Source organism: Chironomus tepperi, unplaced genomic scaffold, assembly GCF_022539635.2.
Source record: "Chironomus tepperi strain 1889 unplaced genomic scaffold, CSIRO-AGI_Ctep_v1 contig_235, whole genome shotgun sequence".
In the NCBI taxonomy this organism is placed as follows: domain Eukaryota; kingdom Metazoa; phylum Arthropoda; class Insecta; order Diptera; family Chironomidae; genus Chironomus; species Chironomus tepperi.
In genome coordinates, this window is record NW_027226357.1 from 177,344 (window position 1) to 205,077 (window position 27,734).

At 32.9% G+C, this 27,734-nt stretch overlaps 1 protein-coding gene across 1 annotated transcript; it reads left to right on the forward strand.

Moving 5' to 3' along the window:
• Positions 1–964: 964 nt before the first annotated feature.
• Positions 965–26,393, forward strand: LOC139091171 (kin of IRRE-like protein 3). Its single transcript, XM_070641115.1, has 6 exons — positions 965–1,429; positions 5,111–5,907; positions 7,167–7,324; positions 19,070–19,280; positions 25,606–25,863; positions 26,203–26,393. The coding sequence occupies exons 2-6, from the start codon at positions 5,844–5,846 to the stop codon at positions 26,391–26,393; spliced, it is 882 nt and encodes a 293-aa protein (XP_070497216.1). The 5' UTR covers positions 965–1,429; positions 5,111–5,843.
• The last annotated feature ends 1,341 nt before the right edge of the window (positions 26,394–27,734 follow it).

Consider the following 27,734-nt stretch of genomic DNA (forward strand, 5'->3'; position numbering starts at 1 on the left):
AAATCAAGCAGTATAGACTCTTAATTATCAGCATAAGCTGTTTATAAGCCTTCTTAATTATCAAATTCCAATTTCTTTTATTCTCAAAAATATCAAATGAGTCTAGTCTTATGAAATCTCCAGAAATAAAGTTTCAAAAGGAATCAACAATTTTAATTCCAATTTATATTCGTCTATCCTATCTTATTCGCCAAACTTAGACTATATTTGGCTACAATATCAACTAATACAACATGCTTCATATGAAGCTGTAGCTCAACGGCAATTTTATTATAATACACGCTCTTAACAAATTAAAAGTCATTATACTGCCTCATGCCATTGAATATGCCACTAAATCAGAGCCTTAATATTCCATTTTCTCTCACTCATCCTCCCATCATCTAATCGTTACACATCTCCATGCATACTATGTACTTCTTTTTCCTTACAAATGGTTATGTTGTTGTTCATGATACATGTTATAAAATCGTGTATTTGACGATAAATGTACTGTAAAGGAAGAAAAAAAAATATTATTATTATCAGAATGAGGAAGTTTGTTTTCCTTTCTTGGAGAGGAATTAGGGAGAGTACAAAAAAGTGAGCGTCAATGAGAATTGTGCATAACTGCTACAATGTGTAATTTTTTATCACAAATTGAATGAAAATAAACGAAAAATGTATGAAAAAAGTCTGCGCGCGTCATTTCCCCTCAACTTCCCCTCATCACATTGCATGCGATATTGCAGCGACATAGCAGACGGGTGAGCGACATGAATGTCTAGAGAGTCTCAGGACTCTCGCGTGAGAATTTTTTCTCTTTTAAATTTCCTCTCACAAAATAAAAAAAATAAATTTTCATCCTCACAGTCAGCAATATCCAAGAATCAACTGATTTTATTTCAACATCCACAGTATAGTAAAAATAATTTACAAGGTAAGCAGCAATCGTGTAGACTGCTCCGCTTGAATATATATTTTTTATCATTTTGAATCATGAAAGTTTTGTGGATTAAAAATAAAAAATAGTCAAATATGATTGAGGCACAAGTGCTTTTATGTTTCTTTTAATTATTACTATACAGCTACAAAAAAAAAGGCATTAAATAAATCAACACAGGAGACCGTGTAGTGAAAGAGAAGAAGTAAAGTGCTTAATTATGAATCAATTCCTTCTTCTCACTTACGACTTAATTTACGTTCGTTTGATAAGAAAGTTGTTGGCTGTTGTGTAATTTGTGAAAAAAAAAATATAATGTTGGATATAATAAATTAATGCATAAAATGGAAATGGCGAAAAGTGCTCTTTAATTTTCATTTCATACAAAGTGAAACTGATAAGGTCAGAATAGAAAGAAAGTCTTGACCATAAATTTGTGAATAATAAAATAGTTTTGGAATTTAATAATAGACTACGAATGTGCTGGTTGATGCTATTAATATATGTGTAAGTAGGAAAACTCACAACAGTTTGTAAAGTGAAAATTATGTGAAATGGCAACAAACTAGCTTGAAATTATACCCTTGGAAAGGTTCTTTCATCCGATTATTATGCTGCGGGACAGGACAAGTTCTGAGAATTTTTGCTATATTTGTCGTTAAGTTTTTGGTCATGTTGAATTAGTTTCCTTCTGGAAAATTGTTGAAAGATTCGGAGAAATGGATGACGATTGTAATCTTGGGACTTGAAAGTTTTCATGTTTTTTTGAAGCAAGTTTTCTTTAAAATTGAGGTTGAATTCTTGTTTATTTGAACGAGGAATTCTCAGAAATGGCTTGAAATTCGTGTAAATTTTTGACATTTTTAGATCTTTTGAGAATCCTGCAAAATTCTATTTTTGTTCAAATTTGAGGATTTTTTAAAAACATTTTTAAGAATTTAAAGAATTTGAAGTTACAAAAAAGTTTGAAAATTTCTAAGTTACGTAGGATTCTCATAAGGATTCTTGAAACCGAGACTTTGAAGAATTTCTTTTTTGTCTTGATCTCGAAAATTAATCGAAAGTGATACTTCGAGAAACAATGAGCATTTTTGACATTTCTTAATTCAGAGTTCGAAGTCGAATCGAGTCGATTTGAGTCGATTTTTCCTTACAAAATCCGACTCGACTTGAAGCTCTGCTTTAGTTTTTCTAAGAGTCAAACACGAGCTGCACAATACGGCGAACTTCATTATTCATCATAAAAATAAAGCTTTATCATTTTTTTGTTTAATCAAATACCTTTATGGTAAACAAGCACCAATATATCTATCTAAATAAGTCATTATGTTGCAATCAGGACAGCTTCATGTCTTATCGTTAATACCAAAGCTTGAAGTCGACACAGATTTTGCATGAAAAAGTTAACTCAAGCCGACACAAGTCCATAAAAAAATTGAGTCAATTTCGAGTTCTGGTCGACACTGTGACATAGCAATGCCCTAGAGAAATTGGGAGACGATATAAAAAAAAATTGGTTAAAAATTTCAATTTGCAACGATTTTCGACTGATTTTTATTTACTTACAAAAGTTTCATGATGAGACTTATTTAAATAAAGGTAAAAATAACCTGAAAGTTTAAATTTATCTTGATTGTACTAGTATAGTTTTATACTAATATTCTACAAAAAAATCGATAAGAAACACAAAAAAAAAAATGATAAATTGTGTTCTTATTCAATTTATCGATTTTCAACATTGTTAATTCACAACAAAAAATCCGTCAATTTTTAAATTTTGTAAAAAAAAAACTGTACATTTTTAATTCTCTACCTACGTAAAGAGAGTAAATTTTATTTAAACAACAGAAATCCTAGAATTTCAATGTTTATGAGAGTTTCTCTTTGAAGAAGGTTTGCTTTTTTGTATTAATAGTCTAACTTAGTTGAGAAATTAATTTTGAACAAAAATTCAATGAAATTTCCTATTTTCTGAATTTAAGGATCAAGAATTGTTGAACAATTTAGTCAGTTACTTGTAGTTTTAATTCTGAACAAGTTTTCTTTAATTATAGTCTTTCATGTTCCAAATTTTCATTGAAATTCAAATAAGTCCTTGTTTTTTTCCAATATTCTTCTAACTATCCAATGATAATACTATCAGTGCACTCTAAGGTCATATAAGTCAATGCCTATCTGACCTTATTCGACAAACTCAACAAAATTTAATTAAAACCATACAAAAATCCTCCCAAAAGCCTTCAATCTTGATTAAATTCAAAATGAATCAAGAGTCCATTAAAATTGAAATAAAAAGCAGAAGTAAATGAGAAACTCAAAATTACCCCAGTCATCCTTTCATCATCATCAAAAAGCATAAAAAATTATTATTCATAATTTTAATTTTTATTCACACAGCCTGATAATCAATTTCGCAATTATATCTGATTATTATCTCAATAAAAATTTATTCACGAATAAATTTCCATGCTCCAAATCACATTTTGTTGGATGTCAGCACTTACTGACAGTTTGGATCCCTTTTTTCAACATTATCGACCATAATAAATTATCTTAAAAAATTTTAATTAAAGTCAGAACAGAACCTATTTGAAATGTATACTTTAGGATTTATGAAGTTTATTCCAATTCAATTGGTTTTAAAAATTACTCATAAATTTAATTATTCAGTCATTCATTCAAACATCAAAAAATACAAAGAGATTTAACATTTTAATTGATTTTTGATATAAACAATTTTACAGACCAATTGGTTGGGAAACAAATACGGAAACAATCAGTTTTATGATAATTTGTTGGATTCTTTAATGAATTAATTATGGCTTTTTTTATTTGACCTGGAATTTTAAATTTCAATTCAATTAATATGACTTTTTGATGAGTCATTCTCGAGAGGTATGCTCTGTTGGCATGATGCATGCTGCTTTATATGATCATTTTGAGACTTATTTTGGGAATTTTGAGACTTATTTTGTAAATTTTAAAACTTATTTTGTAAATTTTAAAACTTTTGAATTTGAATTCTGAGAATTTTCAAGGCTAAGCTTTCTTGAGATCAAAAATTCGACACATTTTGATCAAATCGTTTAAAATACTTTAAATTTTTTTAAAAATATAACAATTGAGTAGGAAATTCAACAAAGAACTAGTATTTTGAGGAACTATCCTAAACGTGAATCCTACGTCAATTTAAGCTGAATTTTTTGTCTTTTTTAAGCTATGTACCTTCAGCGTATCAATTTCAGATTCAGATTTAGACAAAATTCAGAAGATTCGATAGAGAACAAACTAAATGAAAGTTTTAAAGGAGTACAATTCATATCCCAAGCCAGCAATAACATAGAAAAATAAGTACAGAAAAGGATAATTGATTATCATCCATTTTCTAAATCCTAAGGTTATTCTTATCCACATTTGCTAAGGTTTAAGTCCGAAAAATGTTTCTTTTCCTCTTCTTAAATTGTAGAAACTCTTTTGCATGACAGCACAAAAATACTTACATGTGTGTTCAGATATATTCATAAATGATGACTATTTAATAGTTCAGAAGTTGAAAAGACTTAGATTTTGGCTGGGAAAAGCCACTTTAATCTAGTTTACTAGCATAAAATTAAGGCTCATTCAGGTACAATAAGCATTCAAGCCTAATTTCATCTGAAAATTGTAAAACTTGATCAAATTTTCGGTATTAATTTGGCGTGATTATGACACAAATTAGACAAATTCATTTAAATTCCAACGTTTTTGTGAATTTGATGATCTAAGACTTTTGTAGAATGACTAGAAGGGTAGCTATAGCATAAGAGTATAATTTGGCTAATTGATCCATAATCCAGCACTAATCCGTCGTGACTCTGACTTGATTTCAGATTAAGTTTAAATCCGGCATCATTCAAAGTCAATTTAGCCTGATGCCAGATTTCGGATTGATTACCCGATTTTGGCTGCTCTGGATAAAACTACATCAAGTACTTCTAAAATGCATTTTGTCCAACACTAAAATCGTTTAAAACGTTCAACTTATCCTCAAAATAATTCCAAGCAACTATCCAACAAACTATTCCCACGCACAAAACCTTCCCAAGGGTAAACGCACATAATAAACAGCTAGTCGAGAAAAAAATAACAAAAACTAGCCTCCAAAATTACCAATCTTCATTCTATTTTTATATGTTCATATCCTTCCAGATATAGAGAGCTAACTTACTAACTGTCCGACACTAACAGTCAGTAGTGCTATATATTGTGTATTTAATATCGGCAACAAAAAAAAAATAAAAATAGAAAAAAAAGAGCCGAAAGAAAGGAAATTCCGCATAGATACATATACATAGCCTTTCCATGTTATAAATTCCTTTGAAGAAGGCCGAAACAAAACAAAACAAAACCAAGCGATTTCCTTGCTATGTGTAGTGCATAATATTATATCCTTTTTGTATTTGAGTGGTGAACCAAATAAAGGCACAAGAAGGCATAAAAATCGATTAAATGTTAAAAGTTTTATGAGATAAAAAAAAAAATAAGGAATTATTACATGAGATGAAGATAGTGCATTAAAATGGATAAAAGTGAACTAATAGCATAAGAGATGATGCTGATAAGAAAGCGACGCTGCCAATGCTGAGGATAAAATTAAAAAAAAGTTAAGGCAAAACTCAATTTTTGGTGCTCAGTGAATAAATGAAGTATTTTGTCTTGGATCTTAATTAGAAAATTCCATACTCGTTCCGAGTGAATGTTAACGTAGAGGAACACAATAGAAGAATGTGAAATAAAGATAACGAACGAGGAAAATCGATAGCAGCACAAAAAAAAGGCAGCAAATTTTCCTTTTTTTTTCGTGAAAACAAAATACACAAAAAAAAACCCTTCGAAAAATTTTCCTAGTAAATATTCATTCTAAAAAAAAATAGGAGAGAAGATGAAGATCCTTCATATGGAAGTGCCAGTTATGCAAATTTATTTTATTCTTTTCATTGTGATCGGTGAGATGAGAATTGCTTTTTATATATTTTTATAGTTACGATAATGCCTTGCAGGGAGAGAGCCAATGGATTGTTTTATACTTTTTACTTTTTTTTAGAAAAACATATGAAAATTTTATTATTTTTGTTAGAAACTATTCATTTAAAAGCGTATTTAATTATGTTGTGCAGTTTTAATGCAATTTCTTTTGAAGTTTTAAATAATTTGATAACTTAGTTCAAACTAGAATTGAAATAAATAATTTAATTTTTTTAATTTAACTTTCTTAAAATTTTCAATTTATTTGATTTAAATTTGTAAAATTTTCAAATTTATTTTAATTTTTAAAATTTTCAAATTTTTTTATTTATTTCATTTGTAAAATTTTCAAAATTTTTAATTTTTATTCAAATATAAATTTGTATGATTTTCAAATTTTAATTTAAAACTTGAAATCACAATTTATAATTTGAAAATATGAATTTTTTGAAAATTAAAATTTAAAATTATAGAATTTTAAAATTACATTAATTGTCAATTTACTACGGTAGGAAGGAAGGGAAAGATTTCATTTAAAAATTTGAATTCCGATTTCTATTATTAATTTTTAGAAATAATGTTCGTTATTTTGTAACGAAATAAAAGAAAAGTCCTAAATTTGAAATTTATAAATCAAAAATCATGAAATTCAAAAGTTTTATTGCAATTTTTAAAAACTTGAAGGTTATTTAAAATATTTTCAAAATTTCTAATTTGATAGTTTTTGAATTTTAAAAATTTATTTAATTTTAAAAATAATGTTTTAAGTTGTTAAAATTTACATTTTTTCAATTTTTTTCAATTTTTAAAAGCATTTTAAACGAATTTTTAATATTTTTACAAATTAAACTTTTCAATTTCTTGAAGGATTTTAAGATTTTGGAGACTCAATTTAATTTTAGTTTTGAAAACTTTTGCAGAATTTGAAATCGACCATATCCAAAATTCGAGTTAACTTCAAGCATAGGGTTTGAAATTTTTTTTTTCAATTTTTATTCAATTTCGTTTATTCAAAGCTTTGATCAAGCTTTGGTTTAATAAAATTAAGTTTATTCATTTTTTCCATCCATTAAATTAAAAACTGTTTCAAAAATCAACAAAAAAAAAATATTAAATTTCAAAACCAAACCCCATGGGCTCACCCTCAAACCACTTCCTTTCCACCAACAATTCCCTCTTACCTCTCAGTCTACATCAAAATTCAGCCAATTTCATTCTGATGAAATTTAATTTATTACAGTGATAATAAACACAAGTGGCGGTGATACACAAGCATCATATTGGGATGAAAATCTTTCCCAGCCATATTTCGACAATACAACGAAGCGCGACATGACCGTGACAATTGGACAGACGGCAATTCTTCATTGTAAAGTTAGGAACCTTGGCGATAGAGCTGTAAGTTGCAATCTTTTCATTCATATTTTTTTGTACGATGTCAAATGAAAAATGACACTTGATGAAAGTTCGTCTTGAGGGACTTCTTACTTATTTAATATGCAGTCATTTATTTATTCTGTTTATTCTCACCACTTTTAAGGATTCGTGATGAATTTTTTGAGACAATTTATGAACTTTGTTATTTGGAATTTGGGAGTTGGGATGAATATTGACATTGGGGATGAATTTTGATGAGGTTTTTAAGGATGATGATGGATTTGTGGGGAGAATTTGATAGAGTTTGATGATTAGGAGGGAATAAGGGACTTTTTAGGGGTAGAAACATACTTACTCATTTACTACAACCATGTTCCTATGTGGAGCTTATGTTATAACAGAAGGCTTTCCATCTGACTCTGTTGATGGCTCTGTTTAAAGATAAAAAGGGATGTTTAAGCTTTAAAGTGTAATTTACATATCATAAATGATTAAAAGCTCTAGAATTGTGATGTATTTTGTTGGAATTGTTAGCTTTAGTCATGGTATCACGAATATAGTGAAGATAATGAGCTTCTGATCGACTTTGTGGATTTTTCTTAAAAATTGTATGAAAAATCGAACGTTCCTGACTTGTTTTAGAACACGGAATAAAGGAGCGGAGGGAGAGAGGGGGCGTTTTGACGGTCTAGGGCAATTATAGGGAGCCTGTGCGCCGCGACTCACTTTCGGTAGATTTCAGTCGAGGCTTGCCACCAAGACGAGCCGCAAAAAAATTAAAGGTTGTCCAACACTGCTCTAGGGTTTATGGATCTAAGTCAACGGGTCCCCTCCTCCCCCCTTTTGGATTTTTTGAGTCAAAAATACAGCATCATCCCAACATAAAGTCCCTATATTACTATATAATGTAGATTATAGCAAATTGTATGCCTTGCATTTATCTAACATCCACCAACTCTTTAATAATTAAAATTAATGACTTTAAAATTAAAATAATCCAAAAAAAACATTTTAAAATTCCCAGTAAAAATGAAAATTTCATTCAAAAATTCAATCAAAATTTCCCTTAAAGTAGTCAATGAAGTCTGCAAAGTTCATTCTATTGAATCACCGTCCTCACTGCTTTTTCAAAAAACAATTCACAAAGTTTTTTTTTGTTTAAAAACATTTTCATCGAGCTTTGAGCTCATTAACGAACAAAGTTTGATTATTATTTTTGATAAACAAAAAAAGTAGATTCGTGATAATTACCTCTTCAGGGGCTTCCTGATGAATATTGAAAAACATAAGTATGCAAATTTTTATGCACAAAAAAAAAAGTTTTTTATGAATTTAAATTTTAAATTATTCATAAAATTTTTTAATTTTTTTCTCATGCAAAAGAAGCACATAAAAATTCAATAAAAGATCATAAAATAGAAGCTTTTTTGTGAATATTTTTTTTTTATAATCCACATTTCCGAGAAGGCAGCTTGAATGTTTGTAGTTTCTTATTTCAATATAAAATAAAATTGGAATATTCTAAAGGAACTTAAAAGCAATTCATGAATACATAATAAATCATTCCTAATTCGCATTTTATATAGAAGAATCTCGCTTCAGTGGAGACTGTGAATATTTGTTTAAGTATTGCTTGTTGGAACTAGAGAAAAAAAAAATACTGTAAAAAACTAGCGAGAGAGTTGTAAAGTGATTGAATGGATTTTGTCGAGTTTTAAATCAATTGATTTAAAGTTCAGTATATTGAGAATTGTTTAATCATTGAATGAGGACGTCTGAGGGAACATTCGATGGAATTACGTAAATCCTAATGAGAACGGACATTCGATGGAATTACTGTAAGTGCATAGGATTGCATCCTGCACCGGGCATAGGATTGCATCCTGCACCGTGCATAGGATTGCATCCTGCACCGTGCATAGGATTGCATCCTGCACCGTGCATAGGATTGCATCCTGCACCGGGCATAGGATTGCATCCTGCACCGTGCATAGGATTGCATCCTGAACCGTGTATAGGATTGCATCCAGAACCGTTTATAGGATTGCATCCTGCACCATGCATAGAATGGCACCCTGCACCGATTGAAACTTGCATAGGATTGCATCCTGCACCGTGTTTTAGATAGGATTGCATCCTGCATTGTGTATAAGGTTAACTGTGTATTGGATCTAGTTTACTTATAGAAATATCGACTAACCCATCCTCCTTATCCCCATTCTCCATAAAACAGAAGTAAACGACCCCTTAATGATCATCCATTTCCTGAACTATATTCAACGATACTCATCCATAGGATAGCACATGCATCCTGCACCGTTCATAGCTTGATGCATCACAGTGATAGCGAGCAAGTTTTGTTAATTAATATAACTTTGTAAGAAACTAATTTAAAACTTGCACTCAATTAATTAAGATTTTAAATCGCATAACGTGTAAAGGAATAAGCATGCTTGATTGCATATCAAATGCAGTTGTTAATTAATATTGGCAAATGACAATTGAATTGTGCGAGGATTGGCGGTTGAAAAAAAGCAGGGTCTCGGATGTTTACTTATAGAAATATCGACTAAAGCCGACTAAAGCATTACATCCTCCTTATCCCCATCCTCCATAAAACACAAGTAAAAGACCCCTTAACGATCATCCATTTCCTCAACTATTCAACGATACTCATCCATTTCTTTCTTAACGACTCTTAATTACAATCAAAATATCCCAAAGCACATAATCAAAAAAATCTCTTTCTATTATTCCTTATGCTAATTTCATAGCTTGATGCTCACAGTGGATAGCGAGCAAGTTTGTTAATTAATATAACTTTGTAAGAAACTAATTTAAAACTTGGCACTCAATTAATTAAGATTTTAAATCGCATAACGTACGTGAAAGTTGAATTAGCATGCTTGATTGCATATCAAATGCAGTTGTTAATTAATATTGGCAAATGACAATTGGATTGTGCGAGGATTGGCGGTAGATGAAAAAAAAAAAGAATGGAAAATTGAAATAAATTGAAATGAAATTTAATTTTGGAATGAATTTTTAAGTAATTGAAGATGATAATTGGACATATGTAGTCGGTGATAACGATGTAGTGAACAGCATTTTCGCAGAAAAATTGTACAAAATCAGTCGTGAATGTGCATTCATTGAACCTTCGCTTCATGCAGTTAAGACTACGGAGTAGTGTGCTCTAAAGCATGGAAGTAGCAAGAGGTGTAGGGAGCAGGGAGGGGTGGGTATTGTTGAGTGGCCTCCAATGCGTCCCTAAAATATTAAATACTCTGTGCTGTTTGAGATAGAATTTGGTTGATTGGCATTAATCGTCAAAATATCAATATATATCTAGGCCAACATAACTCTGGATCTGGACCAGATTCGATGAAATTCGGCATCAACATAGAGTCAAATCGGCTTGGTATTGGCTGTTCGTCCATTTCTACGCTGTGTACTTTCCGGATTAGAATTCAACATGCACACCAAGAGCTTCTCAGCTTCTCATTGCTGCTTATAAACCTACATTTAACTAGCTGCTCGGTACTTAACCTTTAAGTCATTTAATTCCATTTTCCATACAAAATTCGATTTTCTATCAACTTCAACGTAAACTCAGCTTTAATGCATGCCTAATAAATAGTATATTCCATATACTACACATCCTAATGTTACGCACATCGACATTTGTAATAGGCAAAATTAATTACATTTTCTACGAAATTTTTCCATCATAATCAATATATACATCTACCTATACATCAAAACCTTTCAATTAAGATAATCTAAAAAAAATAAAATCTTAAGCAATTTTCATTGAATAACAATGTGTAGGTAGTGATAAATTGAACACTTTCATATGAATTTTATTAGTGAAATTCATTAAATATGAGATTATGTAGGTATTAATTTATAGACAACATGTTGAATGTTGCTATATATCACATTCTAATTATTGATCCAAATTTTTAATAGAAAGTAATTAATCATGCGTCATAATTAGAACTTTAGGGATCAGTGGTGGGCAACCTGTGTGACGCGGCACTCTTGAAATTGTTGGGAATTCTATGAACCTAATGCCGAGCTTGGTTTCGGTCAAGACGTGCCTAGAATAATTAAAAGGTTGTCCACCCCTGCTCCTGACAATTGAGACAAAAATGTTAGTTTTGCGTGCTGAAAATGAAACAGGAACGAATTTAGTAAGACCTTAATTAATATGATTTATTTGAAGAGTTTAGTCAAAGTTTTTGAAAAGTTCAAATTGAGCTTCCATTCATCGAAAAATATCCGTACGAAAAATATTTAATTAAAACTTTTCATGAATATTGCATGCAGCTCTAGGCAACAACTATTCAAAGGAATTGTGCAAACAGAACCAAAAAATGCTACAATTTTGTATCTGTTGTGAATGGGAAATTTGAGGTTGAATACGTGTTGGATTTTCGCAATGAGCAACTTTTTTTTTTGTGTGTGATTAATTGAAGTTCAAACTAATTAAATTGTATTGAAGGTGAAATTGGATCAGATGGCTACAGAATAAACTCGATGGATTGTGATTAAAACTGTTTCATATTGATTGAGATTTGAGAATTGAAAGGAAAATTGGAATTTTTTTTGGGGTTCAATTTATGGAATTAATTTGAATTTTTCATGAAGTGCTACACAAGTGCTACATTTCGATGAATGTGGATGATATATGAATCAATATACTTTATAGGCAAAGAGCATGCTTTTGAAAACTTGCTCTACTTAAATACACTAATATAGCATGGTCCTGAGCGTTACTCTCAGCTTGGTCTACCCTTAAGAGCAAGCTCTTTGACTGCTGTTGCATCCCCGAGCAATAAAATTCGTTGAACTTGTTTATTCGTCATTAAAATGGATCCAAATCCACTTTCAAGTCAATTTGCGTCATACCATCAATACGACGACCCAGTGGTACCTTAGTAAATATATTGTGTTGCTCGGGATTAAGAGTAGATTGCATCGGGAATACATCAAGCCATAATACCATCGATTGCATTCCAAACTTAGTGATACACCAAAAAAATGAGCATCTGATGTCATGACTCTGGACATTTTCTACAACAAAGTATTACAAAATGTTCAAATTCCCAAATTAGGCTCCTCAATCTGAACTCTCTCGACCGAGTTTGATGAAAATATTTTGTTAAATATTATTTCTCAATTCAGTGTGGGAAGTTCACGCTCAAAAGATTAGCGCAGCAGACAGAAAAATCAAAAGGGCCATTTAAACTCCTACACATGATGTCTCTAAGTTGAGTAAGGCAGTATTTATAAATAATAATTTTTTGGAGACAAGCTTTATGCTTTATTAAAGTCAATCATTTTACATTTTTTGGTATTTAAATTGGAATTTATATTTGGTAATGGTCTATAAATATTTGAAATTGAAGTTTTGCTGGATGTAAGGATCAATTAGGATACAAGAGTTCCTTTAGATGGTGTCTAAAGGTGGCTCTGTCGCTGGATTCTGTCTGTCAATTTCCAATACTAAGTGAAATACTGTCTCTATCGATAGCTTCCTTTCAGTAGTTTTTTGGTAGTCCACGAGCTCTTTTTCAAGCAATAAAGTCGGATTTGAAGAATTTAGGAGCCTCTGAAGGTCTTCTAGTAACATTCTAGCCCATCGAAGCCTATTTACTTTGACTTGTCTTCCAATATTGAACCTCTCTATAGATTTGACACAACTCTGCGTTAATTAGGAGCACCTACAATTAAACTGATCTCTTTCTTCCTTGGATACCAAGATGACTCTAAGAATCCTCCTCTTAAAGACACCAATTGCATGCTCGTCATTAGTAGTCATATTCTTTGACTCTGAGCCATATAGCACCACTGGGCGAATAAGTGTCGTAAACATGGTTAATTTCACATGTCTTGAGATCCTCCACGACGTTGAGTTGACCAAAAATCTTTGAATTTGAAGAACTATTCTAATGTTTTTTCGAAAGCTTCAGATCAAGGAATTCTCAAAATGTTTTGGTGGTATGCTAGTGTCCCGAGTCTTACAAATTGCCAACCACTGCTTTAAATGAGTATTAAAATTGCAATTTAATTTCCTCACAAAAAAGCATTTTATTTACATACATAACTTATAATGTAATAATTCACAATAATATCTACAAATCTACCTTAATAGCATTAATGTATGTAAGATGCAAAGAAGAATTTCTATAAAAAATATTAAAATTCACATTAAGTAATGCAACAATGACATTAGGAAAAGGAAATAAAAAGAATAAGGCAGCAACAAAGCAAATGAAAATGATAAAAGTCATTATTTATTCCTTGCAATATGCAGCATTAACCTTTTCTTCTTACTCTAAAAAAAAATTCAACCATTTATATTATTTTATTGTGCAAATAATTCTTAAAGTAATGCAAAGAAAGAAAATGCGGGAGTTAGTCACAATGGCAAGAAGGGAACGAGTAGAGAAATGAAAAATGTGAGGAAATGTAGAACGGTAGTGCATTAAATGGAATGAAATAAAGAAAAGAAAGATGGGAAAAATTTTCATAACACAGCAGGATTTTTTTCCTCACTTTTCCTTCCATTTTCCGCCACCAAATAGAGTAAAAAAAAGTTTTTCATTTACTTAAAGTCTTGCTGCTTACTTTCTACATTAAAAACACTTTACTCATTCACAGTTCGTATGCTTCTTCTCACCTTTTCGTTAATGTATGTGGATTCTCTTAACCTTTTACACATTCTTTCTTTTTTTGCTGCTGCTGTTCGAGAATGACAGCAGCTAAATGTATAGGAATGAGTGTGTGGGATGATTGAATGGAAATACTTTAAGAAAATTATGAAAAATGATCATTTTTTATCTTGTTTAGTCTGAGTAATGAGGATTTAATAGCGATTACTTTCTCATAATACTTAAATTCTTTTTTTGTTGAGCTTCAGCTTCTTCAGAGCTGTTCAGCAAGCAGAAATACTTTTGTACAAATTTTTAGAGAAAAGTTTTATTTTTGGGAAAGAGTTTCTTTTGGGTAGTTCGAGAAAGTTAAAAGTGATGTTAAAGGTTATTTGAGTTTGGAAAGTAAATTCTTTTAAGTGTCATCGATCAAGATTGTTTGAATACTTTATTGGACATTGTCAGAGGGGCAGGCATGAGATTTTAGGTGACATAAAAGATTCCCTAACTTTGTGTCAACTCAAACCAGTGTTAAATGGAAGTTTTGCATGATTTGTGTGAAATATTCTTCAGAATTGATGAATTTGAATCATGTACGTACTTGATCTACTTCCTGAGTCTCATGATGTACTTCTAAACCCACCAAATCTGCTTTTAGATCCAGTTGATCTGTTCTGAATTTATTTGAGTTATTTGCTCTATTTAATTCACTTGATGAGCTTCTAGATTCACTTGATCAACTTCTAGATACACTTGGATATTCTCTAGACTCAATCGGAGTCCTGAAAGGTCTCACAGGTCTGCAATCTTGAACAAACTATAAGAAACAGACGAAAACTACAGACCAGCTCATCAAAAATGCTGGAAATACAGTCTTGCGGTTCTTACCGAGTCCTATTCCATTTCTGACCAATTTAATAGCCCGGAGACGAGAAACAGGCCCAAAATTCACGTAATTAAGCTTAAATACTCGCTACGCTATTCATCAACTAGCACCCAATTCAATCATATCATTCTAATCCCCTAACATGAAGCTAAATCTTTAACATCCAAAATTAAATTACCTCAAACTGTTAAATTGTGAGAAATATAGAGCTTAATCATTGCTTTAGCACTGCAGCTTCATGTCTAAACATAAAATTACCTTAAAATTTGTCTCTAATCCCTCCATCATCCAACAAGCACAACACTCATTTTCGCTATAATTCCCAAAATAGCATACGAAACATGAACGCTACAAAATCTAATTAAAATATCATTCCCGGTTATAAATTCTAAAGCTTCAGAACTGAAAACCCATTAGCAAACATTCACGTGTATCACTTGGCATTTCCAATACGTTTCCTTTAATAATTATCAATGTGTATAGACACGAATTGAAAGAGTTTGTCACGCACAGCTTTTGTGTGCGATTCTCTTTTGTTTTTATTTTTTTTGGTGAAAAACTTTTCACATCGAGCTTGATTTATGTGTGAAGAATAATTGAAGCGATAGACAATTAAGTCGTTTGTCGAATTCCATGGGCTTAAAAAAGTTTCACCTTTTTCTTCGACGCACATAAATTTGAGTCAGTATGATGGAGGAAAATAAAGCTGAAAGTATTATGTAAATTGCCTTACGGAATGTTTGAAGCTTCTTCCTCGTGAGAATCATTACTTTACGCGCGCACACAGTTTTTATTGAAGAATTTATTGACTCGGATAGAATTTCATAAGATGTTGGAATTTAATATTAGCACGAAGACGACTTGTTTGTGACATTTTTGAAGGATTGTCACTTGGATTCTTTGAGAAGTTCAATGGCATTGTGTATTCATCTGTCGATGATATTAAAGTCTAGAATATGTAATTCAGTTTGAGCATAAATAATCAATAATCCGCTTCAAAATGACTAATGGAATGATTAAGAAAACAGTTTTCAAATCTAGATTTCGAATAAATTGAAGCTTTCGTTTTAATCTGTACGAAAGATTAGCCCAGAGCTCCTAGTCGAGCTCTAGTCGAGTCTCTAGTCGAGCCTCTAGTCGAGCCTCTAGTCGAGCTTTAGTCGAGTCTCTAGCCGAGCTATAGTCGAGTCTCTAGTCGAGCTCTAGTCGAGTCTCTAGTCGAGCTCTAGTTGAGTCTCTAGTCGAGTCTCTGGTCGAGCTCTAGTCGAGTCTTTAGTCGAGCTCTAGTCGAGTCTCTAGTCGAGCTCTAGTCGAGTCTCTAGTCGAGTCTCTGGTCAAGCTCTAGTCGAGTCTTTAGTCGAGCTCTAGTCGAGTCTCTAGTCGAGCTCTAGTCGAGTTTCTAGTCGAGCTCTAGTCGAGTTTCTAGTCGAGCTCTAGTCGAGCTCTAGTCGAGTCTACTCGACTGTCTTAAGCTTTAAGTTCCTTTCTTAAAAAAGCTCAAGAAAATATTGAAAATATAAAACATTTTAACACATTCCATCCATAAATTTCCATCACAAACAGCACATGATGATTACCGAGAATATTTTTACATCTCATTCATCACTTTAATCAATTCAATTTACATCCATATATGATATGCTTGTTACCAAATCATCAAGATCTGAAAATATAAAATTAATATCGTCGTCTCGATTCCAAAAGACATTCTATCATCAAAATTTTTAATGATGTTCGTGAGCTATAATAAGAATATCAAAATTTAAATGACACAAAAAGCTATCAGAGCTTGGAAATAAAGAAGACAAGAATTACTCAAATTTCAGACATTTCAATCATTTTTAATGAACCATTCAGTCGATTGTAAATTCGTGAGGAAAATAGAGCAATCATGTCATTATCTGTGCTGTTTTAATTATTTTGTGGATTTTTAGGATGGAATGTGTAGGAAGAATGTTGGATATGGAAATTAGGTCGGGTATTTTGGGGAGATTAAAGAGAGTTTTGATGATAATTTGGAGTTTTTGATGATTTTTAGGGCTGCTGACTTACTAAGCCTACCTTACAGGTACGCTACACTTAATCCACCCCCATTCTGCATCCACGCACAGCCTCAACTCTCAAATACTGTAATCCAGTCATTCATAACTCCAAAAACAGGAAAAACATCACTTGTGCGGTAAATTAAGCATCAAAACGTTCCAAAACTTCCTCAATTCCGTTCCACAATTTAAACTTTTCCACTCTAACGATAGAAAACTTTATTAAATCCACCATAATGACGATATAATCGCAGCTATAGTTCCACATACACACAAAAATCCATTTTACGAAATACCTCAACTTTATACACTCCTGCAATCAGGCGCTGTTACAAAAAGCTATATAATTTAAATTGTTTTGGATGCGGGTAGAGATATGCGGAAGGATTAAAAAAAATTTCACGTCCAAAAAAAAAGCTCAATTCACTGCACATCCCGAGAAGGGGGATTAATGTGGTTTAAACCATTGAAAATGCATTTGGTTGGTGGATTTATGTTCATGCATATTATGTACTGGATGTATGATACTCAAAATTTAATGTCAGGTTGACAGGTTGAGCTTTAAAGGAATCAGAAATTGAGCTGAATGTGAATATTGTATGAGATACTTAATGATCAATTTTGTGCTTCATGCTTACTCTTTTTTACCTTATTCATTAATCAATTCACCGAATAAATTCAACTGGAAATAAAATAAAATTCAAGAATTTCCTCTTAAAATGTAATAAATTATTTAGCAGTTCCTGTTCATCAAAACCAAATAAATAAACCGCAAGAAAATGGTGGAAATCATTTAAATGCCGTCGTCAATATTAAACATAAATATTTAAACTTTTTTCGTCATGACACAAGCTTAATTTCACATCAATTACTTTCCAAAATTATAGTGGTTTGACATTTCATTACATTTCGTAGCTATGTATTTAATTATTTATGGAAATCATTTCGGAAGAAGTTTGCGAGTAAATAACGGATATAAATTTTAATTGCCTTAATTAAATAACAGACTGAGATCATGTTATTTTGTTGGTTTTTTAAAATTTTAATTAGGTAGGAGGGAAATATGTTTATTTTTGAGAGTAATTTTATGGTAATTAGATATATATTTTGGGAATTGAAAAGTACTTTGGGAATTGATGGAGTGTTAAGATTGTGGGCTGATATTTGGAAAAAGGTCAACTTAATTGAGGCTCAGCAGAAGTTAAGCTCAGCTTGAAGGGTGTTCAATTTAAATGAAGCTCAACTGAAGAGAAGCTAAGCTTGAGGGACGCTCAGCTTTAGGAAATCTCACCTTGAGGGACGCTCAGCTGCTGAGTGTCCCTAGCAGAGGAGAAGCTCAGCTTGAGGTACACTCAGCTTGAAGGACGTTCAGCTTGAGGGATACTCAATTGAAGAGAACCTTAGCTTTAGGGAAGTTCAGCTTGAGGGACACTCAGCTGATCAAAAGTTCAGCTTAAAAGACGCTCAGCTTGAGGTATGCTCAACTCAAGAGAAACTTAGCTTGCGAAATGTTTGGCTGAAGAAAGGCTTTGCTTGAAGATGCTCAACTCAAAAGAAGCTCAGCCTAAAGAGAAGCTCAGCTTGAAGTGAAGCTCAGCTTGAAGAGAAGCTCAGCTTGAAGAGAAGCTCAGCTTGAAGAGAAGCTCAGCTTGAAGAGAAGCTCAGCTTGAAGAGAAGCTCAGCTTGAAGAGAAGCTCAGCTTGAAGAGAAGCTCAGCTTGAAGAGAAGCTCAGCTTGAAGAGAAGCTCAGCTTGAAGAGAAGCTCAGCTTGAAGAGAAGCTCAGCTTGAAGAGAAGCTCAGCTTGAAGAGAAGCTCAGCTGGAAGAGTTGCTCAGCTTGAAGAAAAGCTCAGCTTGAAGGAAGCTCAGCTCAGCAACAAAAGAGCAAGTCTCAATACTCCAATAGCCATAACTATAAACAAAACTTCCAATAAGTACAAATAAAACAAAAAAATAAAATAGACAAAAATTTATTGAAAATCTCTCAAGAATTTCCAAAAATACCCAACCTATTCAACAATAAAGATAACCCTTATTAGATAGCCTTCTGCTTCTAATGTTCAACAAACAAAAAAAGTCAAACAGAAAATTACGAAAATCAAGTGTCCCATATTATTTAATTTGAAAACTTTCCTAATGACTCAATTAATGTTAATGACACTTTGTTCTTGTTGTTCTAGGTCTCATGGATTCGTAAGCGTGATCTTCACATCATGACAATTGGAATTCTAACATACACAAATGATCAACGTTATCAAGCTCTACACACGGAGGGCTCCGATGAGTGGTCGTTGCGCGTTACATCAGCACAGCCTCGTGATAGTGGCGTGTTCGAGTGTCAAGTATCAACAGAACCGAAAATAAGTCAAGCATACCGTCTCAATGTTGTCGGTAAGTATTATTTATTTGAATGCGTACTTAATGGATGGAAACAAAAAATGTCAAAAATTTTCGGGACACAAAAAAAAACGAAATTTTTAAGTTCGTTGTCAATTCTTCTTCTTTATCCGTGAGACAACAGTGGCAGAATTGATATTTTACATCCATGACATGCCGCGTCTGACTCGTCTTCAATTTAATAAATAACGATGCCTGAGAACAAGATAAATATCATTTAAAGTAACATGAAAAGCTTAAAGCGATTTTCTTTTCATTCTCGTCAAGTCAAGTTGTGATGAACAATTCATTCCTTCCTTAATTTTCCTCCGTTTTACTGCTTTCTGTCCTGTTTCTTGTTTTCTTTTTGTTGATTATTTTTCGTAAAGTTTTTTTTTTGTGTTCTCAAAGCTTATTGTTGTCTCAAAAGTTTACTTAAATGTTTGTTGTGCCTTATTCTTATTTTTTACAATTGATTGTCTGTTGTTTGTAGTCTTTTGGAGGCGAATGGAACTTTGGATAGTTGGATGAGACAGAATTTATGTGAATGAACTTAATTTGAATGGCGATGAGTTTTTGGTAATGGATTTATCGTGTAGTTTTATTGATTTTTGGAGGAATAATTTGGGGAATTATTGAAGAATTTTGAGGTTTTGTTGTGGAATTTTAAGGTTATGTTTCTTAAGAGGTCGATTGACTGTGTATCTTAAGGGTCATTCACTTGTTTTGTCCAAAAATAGAATTGAGGATGCAAAACAGTCTTATTGGGTTTTATTGATGGGAATTGTTGAAGGATTTTGAGGTTATGCTGTGGAATTTTGAGGTTATGTTGCATAAGAGGTCATTTGATTACGTAGCTTAAGGGTCATTCAATTGATTTGTTCAAAAATAAGAAAGAGGATGCCAAAAAGCTGAAGAAACGGCAGGACAGGGTGTTTTCAGCTGTTTAATAGGCAGTCGTCTATGACGCATGCAAGCATGATGCTCAAGCACATGTTTCAATTATGCTATTGAGAAAGCTTATAAAGTTTAAGCTTAGAAACGTCTTAGGCGACTGTTTATGCTACATATTTAAGAAGCGAGTGGGTTAGGAGTCATCCTCCTTTTTGGTTGATCCCCAAACCCTTCGTCCCCCTTTTTTGGCTGACTCCCAAACACCTCATCCTCATTTTTACGGACTCTTCATTTTCCCCAACGGGTTTTGAAGAAATTGAAGGATTTTTGCATTTCATACAATAAAATTCAAACCTCTTCTATTTTGGTGGTGAGCCTCAACCGAAACAGCACATGGCACACGGTTCATGTCATTTCTAATTCATTTGAGGTGCATGCTCGGCCACACAGGTCACCCAACACTGTTGAAGCGAGGGATACCAGTTTCTGGATGCTTCGAAGTTCCACCACTTGACAACAAGATGCATTGCATCTTCAAAAAAACACACAGCATTCAATCGAACAACACCCCCAACTTCAGCATGTTAATTAGTCAACCACCCATTTAATCTACCTAAAGTGAATCTACTTATTGCATAAAAGCTTGACTACAAAAAAGAAAAGAAATCTAAAAAATATTCAAAGGAAAAAAATGGAAATATATAATAAAAGCATGAAGACTGATGATGATGATGATAACAATAATGGAAGGGTCTTATTAAAGAGAGAAGAGGAGAAAAAAGCAGGAGAGGAACAAAAAATAAAGCTTTTGTGGTTTCTTCTCGGTGGAATTTTCATCATTATGAATGAAAAATGTATTCTTTATGCTTCCTAAATGGAAATTGAAACAAACGAAATGAAGGAAAATAGAGCGAATGATGGCAAAACAAGTAAATGTAAAAGGCTTTTGTGGTTGCGATACAAACCAACTTGAACCTTCAAAAACACTTTAATGTTTTTTTGGCAATGCTTATTTTTTTCATCATCAAAGGGAAAGATGCTGTTGTTTGTGAAAAGTCTTTTTGTTCATTTGTTCGCTAAGTAGGTCGGTGCTTATGATGTTTTGTTGAAGTAAAATGTTGTTTTTTGCAAAGTTTCAAATTAAAATATGAAGCTTAAACTTATAAACTTCATGTTTGTATTTCTAAATTGAAATTTGAATCAAATGCTCAAAGGCATTGACTTTGAAAATTAAGAATGACTTTCGAAATTGAAATTTAGGTTTTCGAAATTAGAATTGAATTTTCGAAATTTAAATCTCTAAATTGAAATTTGAATTTTCGAAGCTGAAATTGAATTTTCGAAATTGAATTCAACTTTCAAAATTGAATTTTGAAATTTAAGTTTGAATTTTCGGAAATGAAATTGAAATTTGAACTTCAAATTGGAAATTTGAATTTTGAAGTCGAAATTTAAAATCAAAGATTGAGATTCGAATCTCAAATTTAAAGTTTGACTTTCGAAATCAATTTTTGAATTCAGATTGCTAAGTCAGAATTTCGAAATTTCGAGATCGAGCTTGGAATTTAAAAATTTAAACTTAAGTTTTGAAATTAAATTTTAAGTTGAAAAAGGAAATTTCGAAATTAAATTCAAAATTCGAAATTGAATTCTAAATTTGAAATTGAATTCTATATTTGAAATTGAATTTTAAATTCAAAATTGAATTCTAAATTTGAAATTGAGTTCGGCTTTCGAAATGAAATTGAAGTTTCGAAATTGAATTTGAATTTAAAAATTTGAATTCAAATTATTGTTCTTCAAGCCTAATTGAAATGCGCTCTACCCAATCAAATTCCTCACTCAATCCATTCCTTCCCAAAAGCCACAACAGCCAACATTGAGCCGAAATGATGAATGTCTAAAGTGGTAGCATGTTCATTAGTAAATAGTTAGTAAATATCTCCCAGTATGAATTTCCATCCTCACCATTTATCCCACAGCTTGATCATTTAACATTTTCTAATTAACTGCTAGCTGAATAGAGGGATTTTGATGCTATTATTTCAAATAATCACAATCGCATGAGAAGGAAGAGAAAGCCTCGAGGCAAAAAAGGAAAAATTATTCATTTGAAATTGATACTAAAACAACAATCTCATGTCAGTTCTATGGAATGATTACAACATCAACGGCAACAAACAGCGGCAATAACAAATAAGGATGAAAAAAAGAAGAAAAAGCAATCAGGCAATGGTAGTAAAATCTCAGCAGTACAGAAATTATTACATTAAATGCCTATTTTGTGATTCCATAAGCATTTGTAGCATTTTCGTATGTATTTTGTGCCTTCTTCTTACTCACGATTTTTGCTGCTACTGCTGCCGCTTCGCAATTTACGCAATAATGATTTCTACTCTCATTCTTACTGCCATGCCTTCATTTGCTCATGCTTTCTTCTTCTTACTGTCGATTCGCTTTCTTTTTTGGTGCATTGTTAAGGGAGAAGCTATTGAGCTCTTACGATCAGTTTGGGTGGATGGAAATATGGAGGTGTTTTGGGAGTTCAGTGAGGTGCCATGCAGTTGATCACGTAGACCATTTATTTTTGCGCAGTAATAGTAGTTAAAGGTACACAATTTATGATCATTATGAATTATAATGCAGTAGACTTACTTTAGTACCATCTGCATAAGGACGTTTTGAAGGTGATAATGAAGAAGTTTGTAAGAATTGATTATTCAGGCTATAGAGATGTAACAAGAATAGTGGCATATAGACGTGGCATACAAACGTGAAATACAAACGTGGCTCATCGGACCAATCGAATCTTGGTGTTTCAGTTGCCGGTACCATTGAGATATGACTCAAGGGTCTAACCAGTATTTAACCAAATGTGGATGGATTTCGGGCAGATTCCAACATATCGGATGACTTCCTAAACCAAGTTCAACCGAAATCAGAACCATAACTTCTTGTCCATTGGTCCATCTTGTGATCCACAATCTGATGACAGAACACAACTGAGTTTTAAACCTATAAATTAGTATAAACTAATCTCAGCCTGTTTTTCTCGAGAATATGAATATTGAGACACACCTGAGGTTCGGTCGTGATCCACATGTCGCGTCATAGTTTAAGCATCACTGCTTTAAACAGGTGTCGGGATGACACCTTAGTTAATAGACTCTTATTGGTCATGGCTAAGATTGATGCATCAATCCAATTATTCAGCCATCTATTTCAGATTACATCAGCACCAGAATATGCTTCAGCTTCAGAAGATGCTTTATCCCACAAACCTCATTTTCCCAATACAAGTCTAACAATCACAACAAAATTACCCAAATCAATAAAATGCGCTCCAATCCCTCACACCTTCCATCCAATTTTCTCACACACATCTCAACTTTCCTTTCATTCTTGATGCCTTTTTCCATTTTTCCAAAAATGGAATGAGACGAGAGCGTTGAAAAAAAAAAGTAGCAAGTAATGACATGACGAGAAGGAGTAAGAATACGAATGAGAAGTAAAAAGAAGATGCGAAATATCATTATTTCGTCATGTAACGAGGAGAAAGCTACGGAAGTTGCTTATAGTTGCCTTCCCCCATTGGGAAAAAAAACTTTCATTGCTGCTCTTTTTTTTAAAGTGCTCCTTACTAATGAGTTGAAGGTTTGGCAATGATTACTTCCGATTTTATGCGTAATTTCTTTAATGTGAATGAGAAATGAGTCGATGGAAGCAATTAAAGGATTAAAATGCTTAACTTGAAGCCTATTCTGTAAATATGCTAAATTGAAACTTTTCCCGGAATTTTCTATTGTTTTGTAATTTAAATTCCGTTCAGCTTTAAGGCATTAGAACAAAAAAGTTTACAATTTTCCCACCAAAACATTGAAATGGAATCGATATTTAACATTTTGAGTTGTATTCACCCTTTAAACTCCTTCCGGCGTATAAGTTTGAATATTAAATTTTGTTGTGCCACTTCCTGAATTCTCAAATAAGGAATTTTTGTTGCTTTAATATTTTAACAAACGAAATTTTTTAAAATTCCTTCCTTTTTTTATGAAACGTGATGATTTTCATGTTGGGCTATGAATTAATAATATTAAATATATGCTTTGTTGAATATTTCCCGCTGGAATTTGACTCCTTCCTCCTCATACCCAATCTCATGATACATAGTACATAAGTTTAGCTCTCGATGAAACAGCTGAATGAATAGCATGTAACCTGTGGTTGGAAACTTTGGGATTTTTGTGGGTGGTAATTTGTGTTTGCTGTGTTGGTTTATATTATGCTGTGGATGTGGAATTTTTGAGGTTAAAGATGCGAGATAAATGAGGAAAAATTCACAATAACATGTAAATGTGATGAAAAATTGATGAATTACTTAAAATTCAGGGATAATGGGATGCAAAATTGGGGATGTAAAGGTTTCTTTGAAGTTAAATTAGATTTTGGATGGGAAAGTAGGGATTCTATAGATCTAGATCGAGAACGAGATTCTCGATATCAATCCTGGAGTCTCGGTATCAATCCTTGTCACGGTCCCCGTCTTGAACCCTGTCTTGGTCCATGTCTCTCCGTGTCCATGTCTCTCCGTGTCCATGTCTCTCCGTGTCCATGTCTCTCCGTGTCCATGTCTCTCCGTGTCCATGTCTCTCCGTGTCCATGTCTCCGTCCATGTCTTCGTTCTTTGTCTCGGTCCATGTCTCTCCGTGTCCATGTCTCTCCGTGTCCATGTCTCTCCGTGTCCATGTCTCTCCGTGTCCATGTCTCTCCGTGTCCATGTCTCTCCGTGTCCATGTCTCTCCGTGTCCATGTCTCTCCGTGTCCATGTCTCTCCGTGTCCATGTCTCTCCGTGTCCATGTCTCTCCGTGTCCATGTCTCTCCGTGTCCATGTCTCTCTCCATGTGTCCATGTCTCTCCGTGTCCATATCCGTGTCGGTCTCGTCCATGGTCTCTGTATACTGCCGTTCTGTTAAACCTAGTCCATAAAAACCTGTTTGCCTCAGTTATTACTTATTTACTGACAACATCACGCATAGCACATGTCGACTGTTCGATATAAAATCCTGCATCAATTTGACATGTCTCTGGCATTTAAGTCGAATCCGGAAAAAACTCAGCATCACGATGGTCTAGATCCAATTTTTTGATCGATTAACCAATTTATGCTATTCAGAATACCAAGCAAGAACCTCTCATTCCATTACAAAAAATACAAAGTATCCAATCCCAGGATTAAAACAACATCAAGATATGCTGCGTTCATATGTTGTTTCACTCGCATAAATTAATGTCTGGATATGAATTGCAAAAACTTTCCATTTTCTTATTCTCCGTTGAATTACAAGACATTTACATCCCTTTCCATTCTGATTTCAATTTCATGTTTTGCATCATTAACAACATTTACATTTCTCTTTTTCTTCTTCTTATTTCCATATTATGCAGTATCAAAGGCGAAAATTCTTGGCAATCCCGAATTGTACATAAAGAGTGGCAACGATATCAATTTAACATGCACGACATCACACGTCACAAATCCACCATCATTTATCTATTGGTATAAAGGTGGTCGTGTTGTAAACTATTCACAGCGTGGCGGCATTAATGTCAGCACTGATCGTACCACAAAAACTAGTAACTTAATAATATCTAGGGCGGCACCGTCTGATAGTGGAAATTATACATGTGCACCGAGCAATTCAGGTAAATTAATCAAATTAATTTGACTCAATTGATGTAGCTGTGCACAATGAGATTGTGCTTATGATGCATTAAATTGTTATGGGAGTATGAGGATGGTGTGCTGGACAGAGTTGGTGATCTTGGGGATTTTTTCAAAAATGTTGAGGATTTCTAGGTTTAAGGCTTTGAATTGTAAGGGTAAATAGACCCACAAATGAGATTTGAACCCCCAAATCACACCTGATAGTCAGCACACCAACTCTGCCTACCACAACGACAAACTTTATTCCCAAACGTTGTTTTTTCCGGCTTTTGTTCTCCCTCGCTAATTTTCATTAATGTACAAAATCTCAACAATAGATGCTGATTTCGTCATGGTACATGTGATAAACAACATCGATCCAGCGGCCATGAAGCACGGCAACAACAGCGGAACAAGTCTCTCAATATCATATAGATATAACAATTATTATCAACATTCAACATTCATTGTGTGGAAATATTGTCTTGTCATATTAGTACTGATAAATAAATCATTTTCAATTAGGTGACTATAGTAGTAATTTGTAAAAATTGTACATATATAAATATATATATATAAATAAAATATGTTAATTAATATGAAATGGAATGAATTGAAGAAGAAACAAAAAAAAGTTTTGTGTTTTAATTCAATATTTACTTACATTTTTCATATTACAGCTGAATGCCTTATTACATGCACGAGCAATTGATAGTCATAACGAGTATCATGTCATAATTTTGTTGTAGGTTCAAGTTATGTAAATAAATAAATATTGGTTTACTTGATAGGTAAATAATATTAATATTCTGACTGGATATTGTCAATTGTTTAATTTCAATTTTGTGGAAAATATACTGATATTCATTGGTATTGAGGCATTGATACTTTTGGTTATTAAGTGTTTGGTACACAATTTGTGTCAATATTTTGGTACTCACTTGTGGATGGCATGAGAAACCCACAAAAGGCATGGATATGCAACTGACCGCATTATGCTGCACTTTCCGCCATTGAAAAAGAATCAACCAGTCGTCAAGGTGCCATAAAGGCAATTTAGAGTCATATCATTAATATGGCAACATAGCATTGCATTAGAGAGAGTGTAGTACTTGGTATTGACAATTTGCAAAGGACAGGCATCGAAAGAGCCAGTTTTAGATGCCGACTGAGAGAGGTCATGAACCACAGCTTTTCTGTACATCCAGCAAAGTAAGTAATTAAGCAATATCTTAGTGAATTCTAACAGGCAAATAAACCGCTTTTAGGTACTGTAGTTGTCTTTCTGTATCATGAAAGGATGCTCTTTGCCTATCCACCCAGCGGACAGATTGTGCTGTCCGGAACACAGTTTGAGACGCCAACTAAGAGAGGCCATGGATCACAGCTGATCTGTACGGTTAGCGAAGTAAGTAAGCAAGAATGTACCCAGATACACCAAGGTTGACCGCTTTTAGGTTTATCGACTTTCTGCATCATGAAAGCATCCTTTTTTGCTTGTTAGAGACCACATTGTGCTGTTCGAAACACAACCAAAACTAGACATTGCCATCCACAATAAAGTCACAAAATCAAAGCTTCTTCCCTTAACAATATAATCACTAAATTAGCAAATAATCTGATAATTGGATCTTCCTCTAAAGTGATAATATTTTAAAAGCACAGATTACAATTTTCCGCATCGATTACACATCCATAAAGCTTAAACAAAAATACCTTTAAGCAATTCCACTCAGATCTCTTAAAGGTTGAAGAAATTTCAGACGATGAAAAAGGTGTTCCTCATTACCATAACTATGAATAATATTCAATTAACGAATTTCAGCAATTGTGTGAGGGGGAGTTTGGTTGGTATGGGACGTGGGATGTT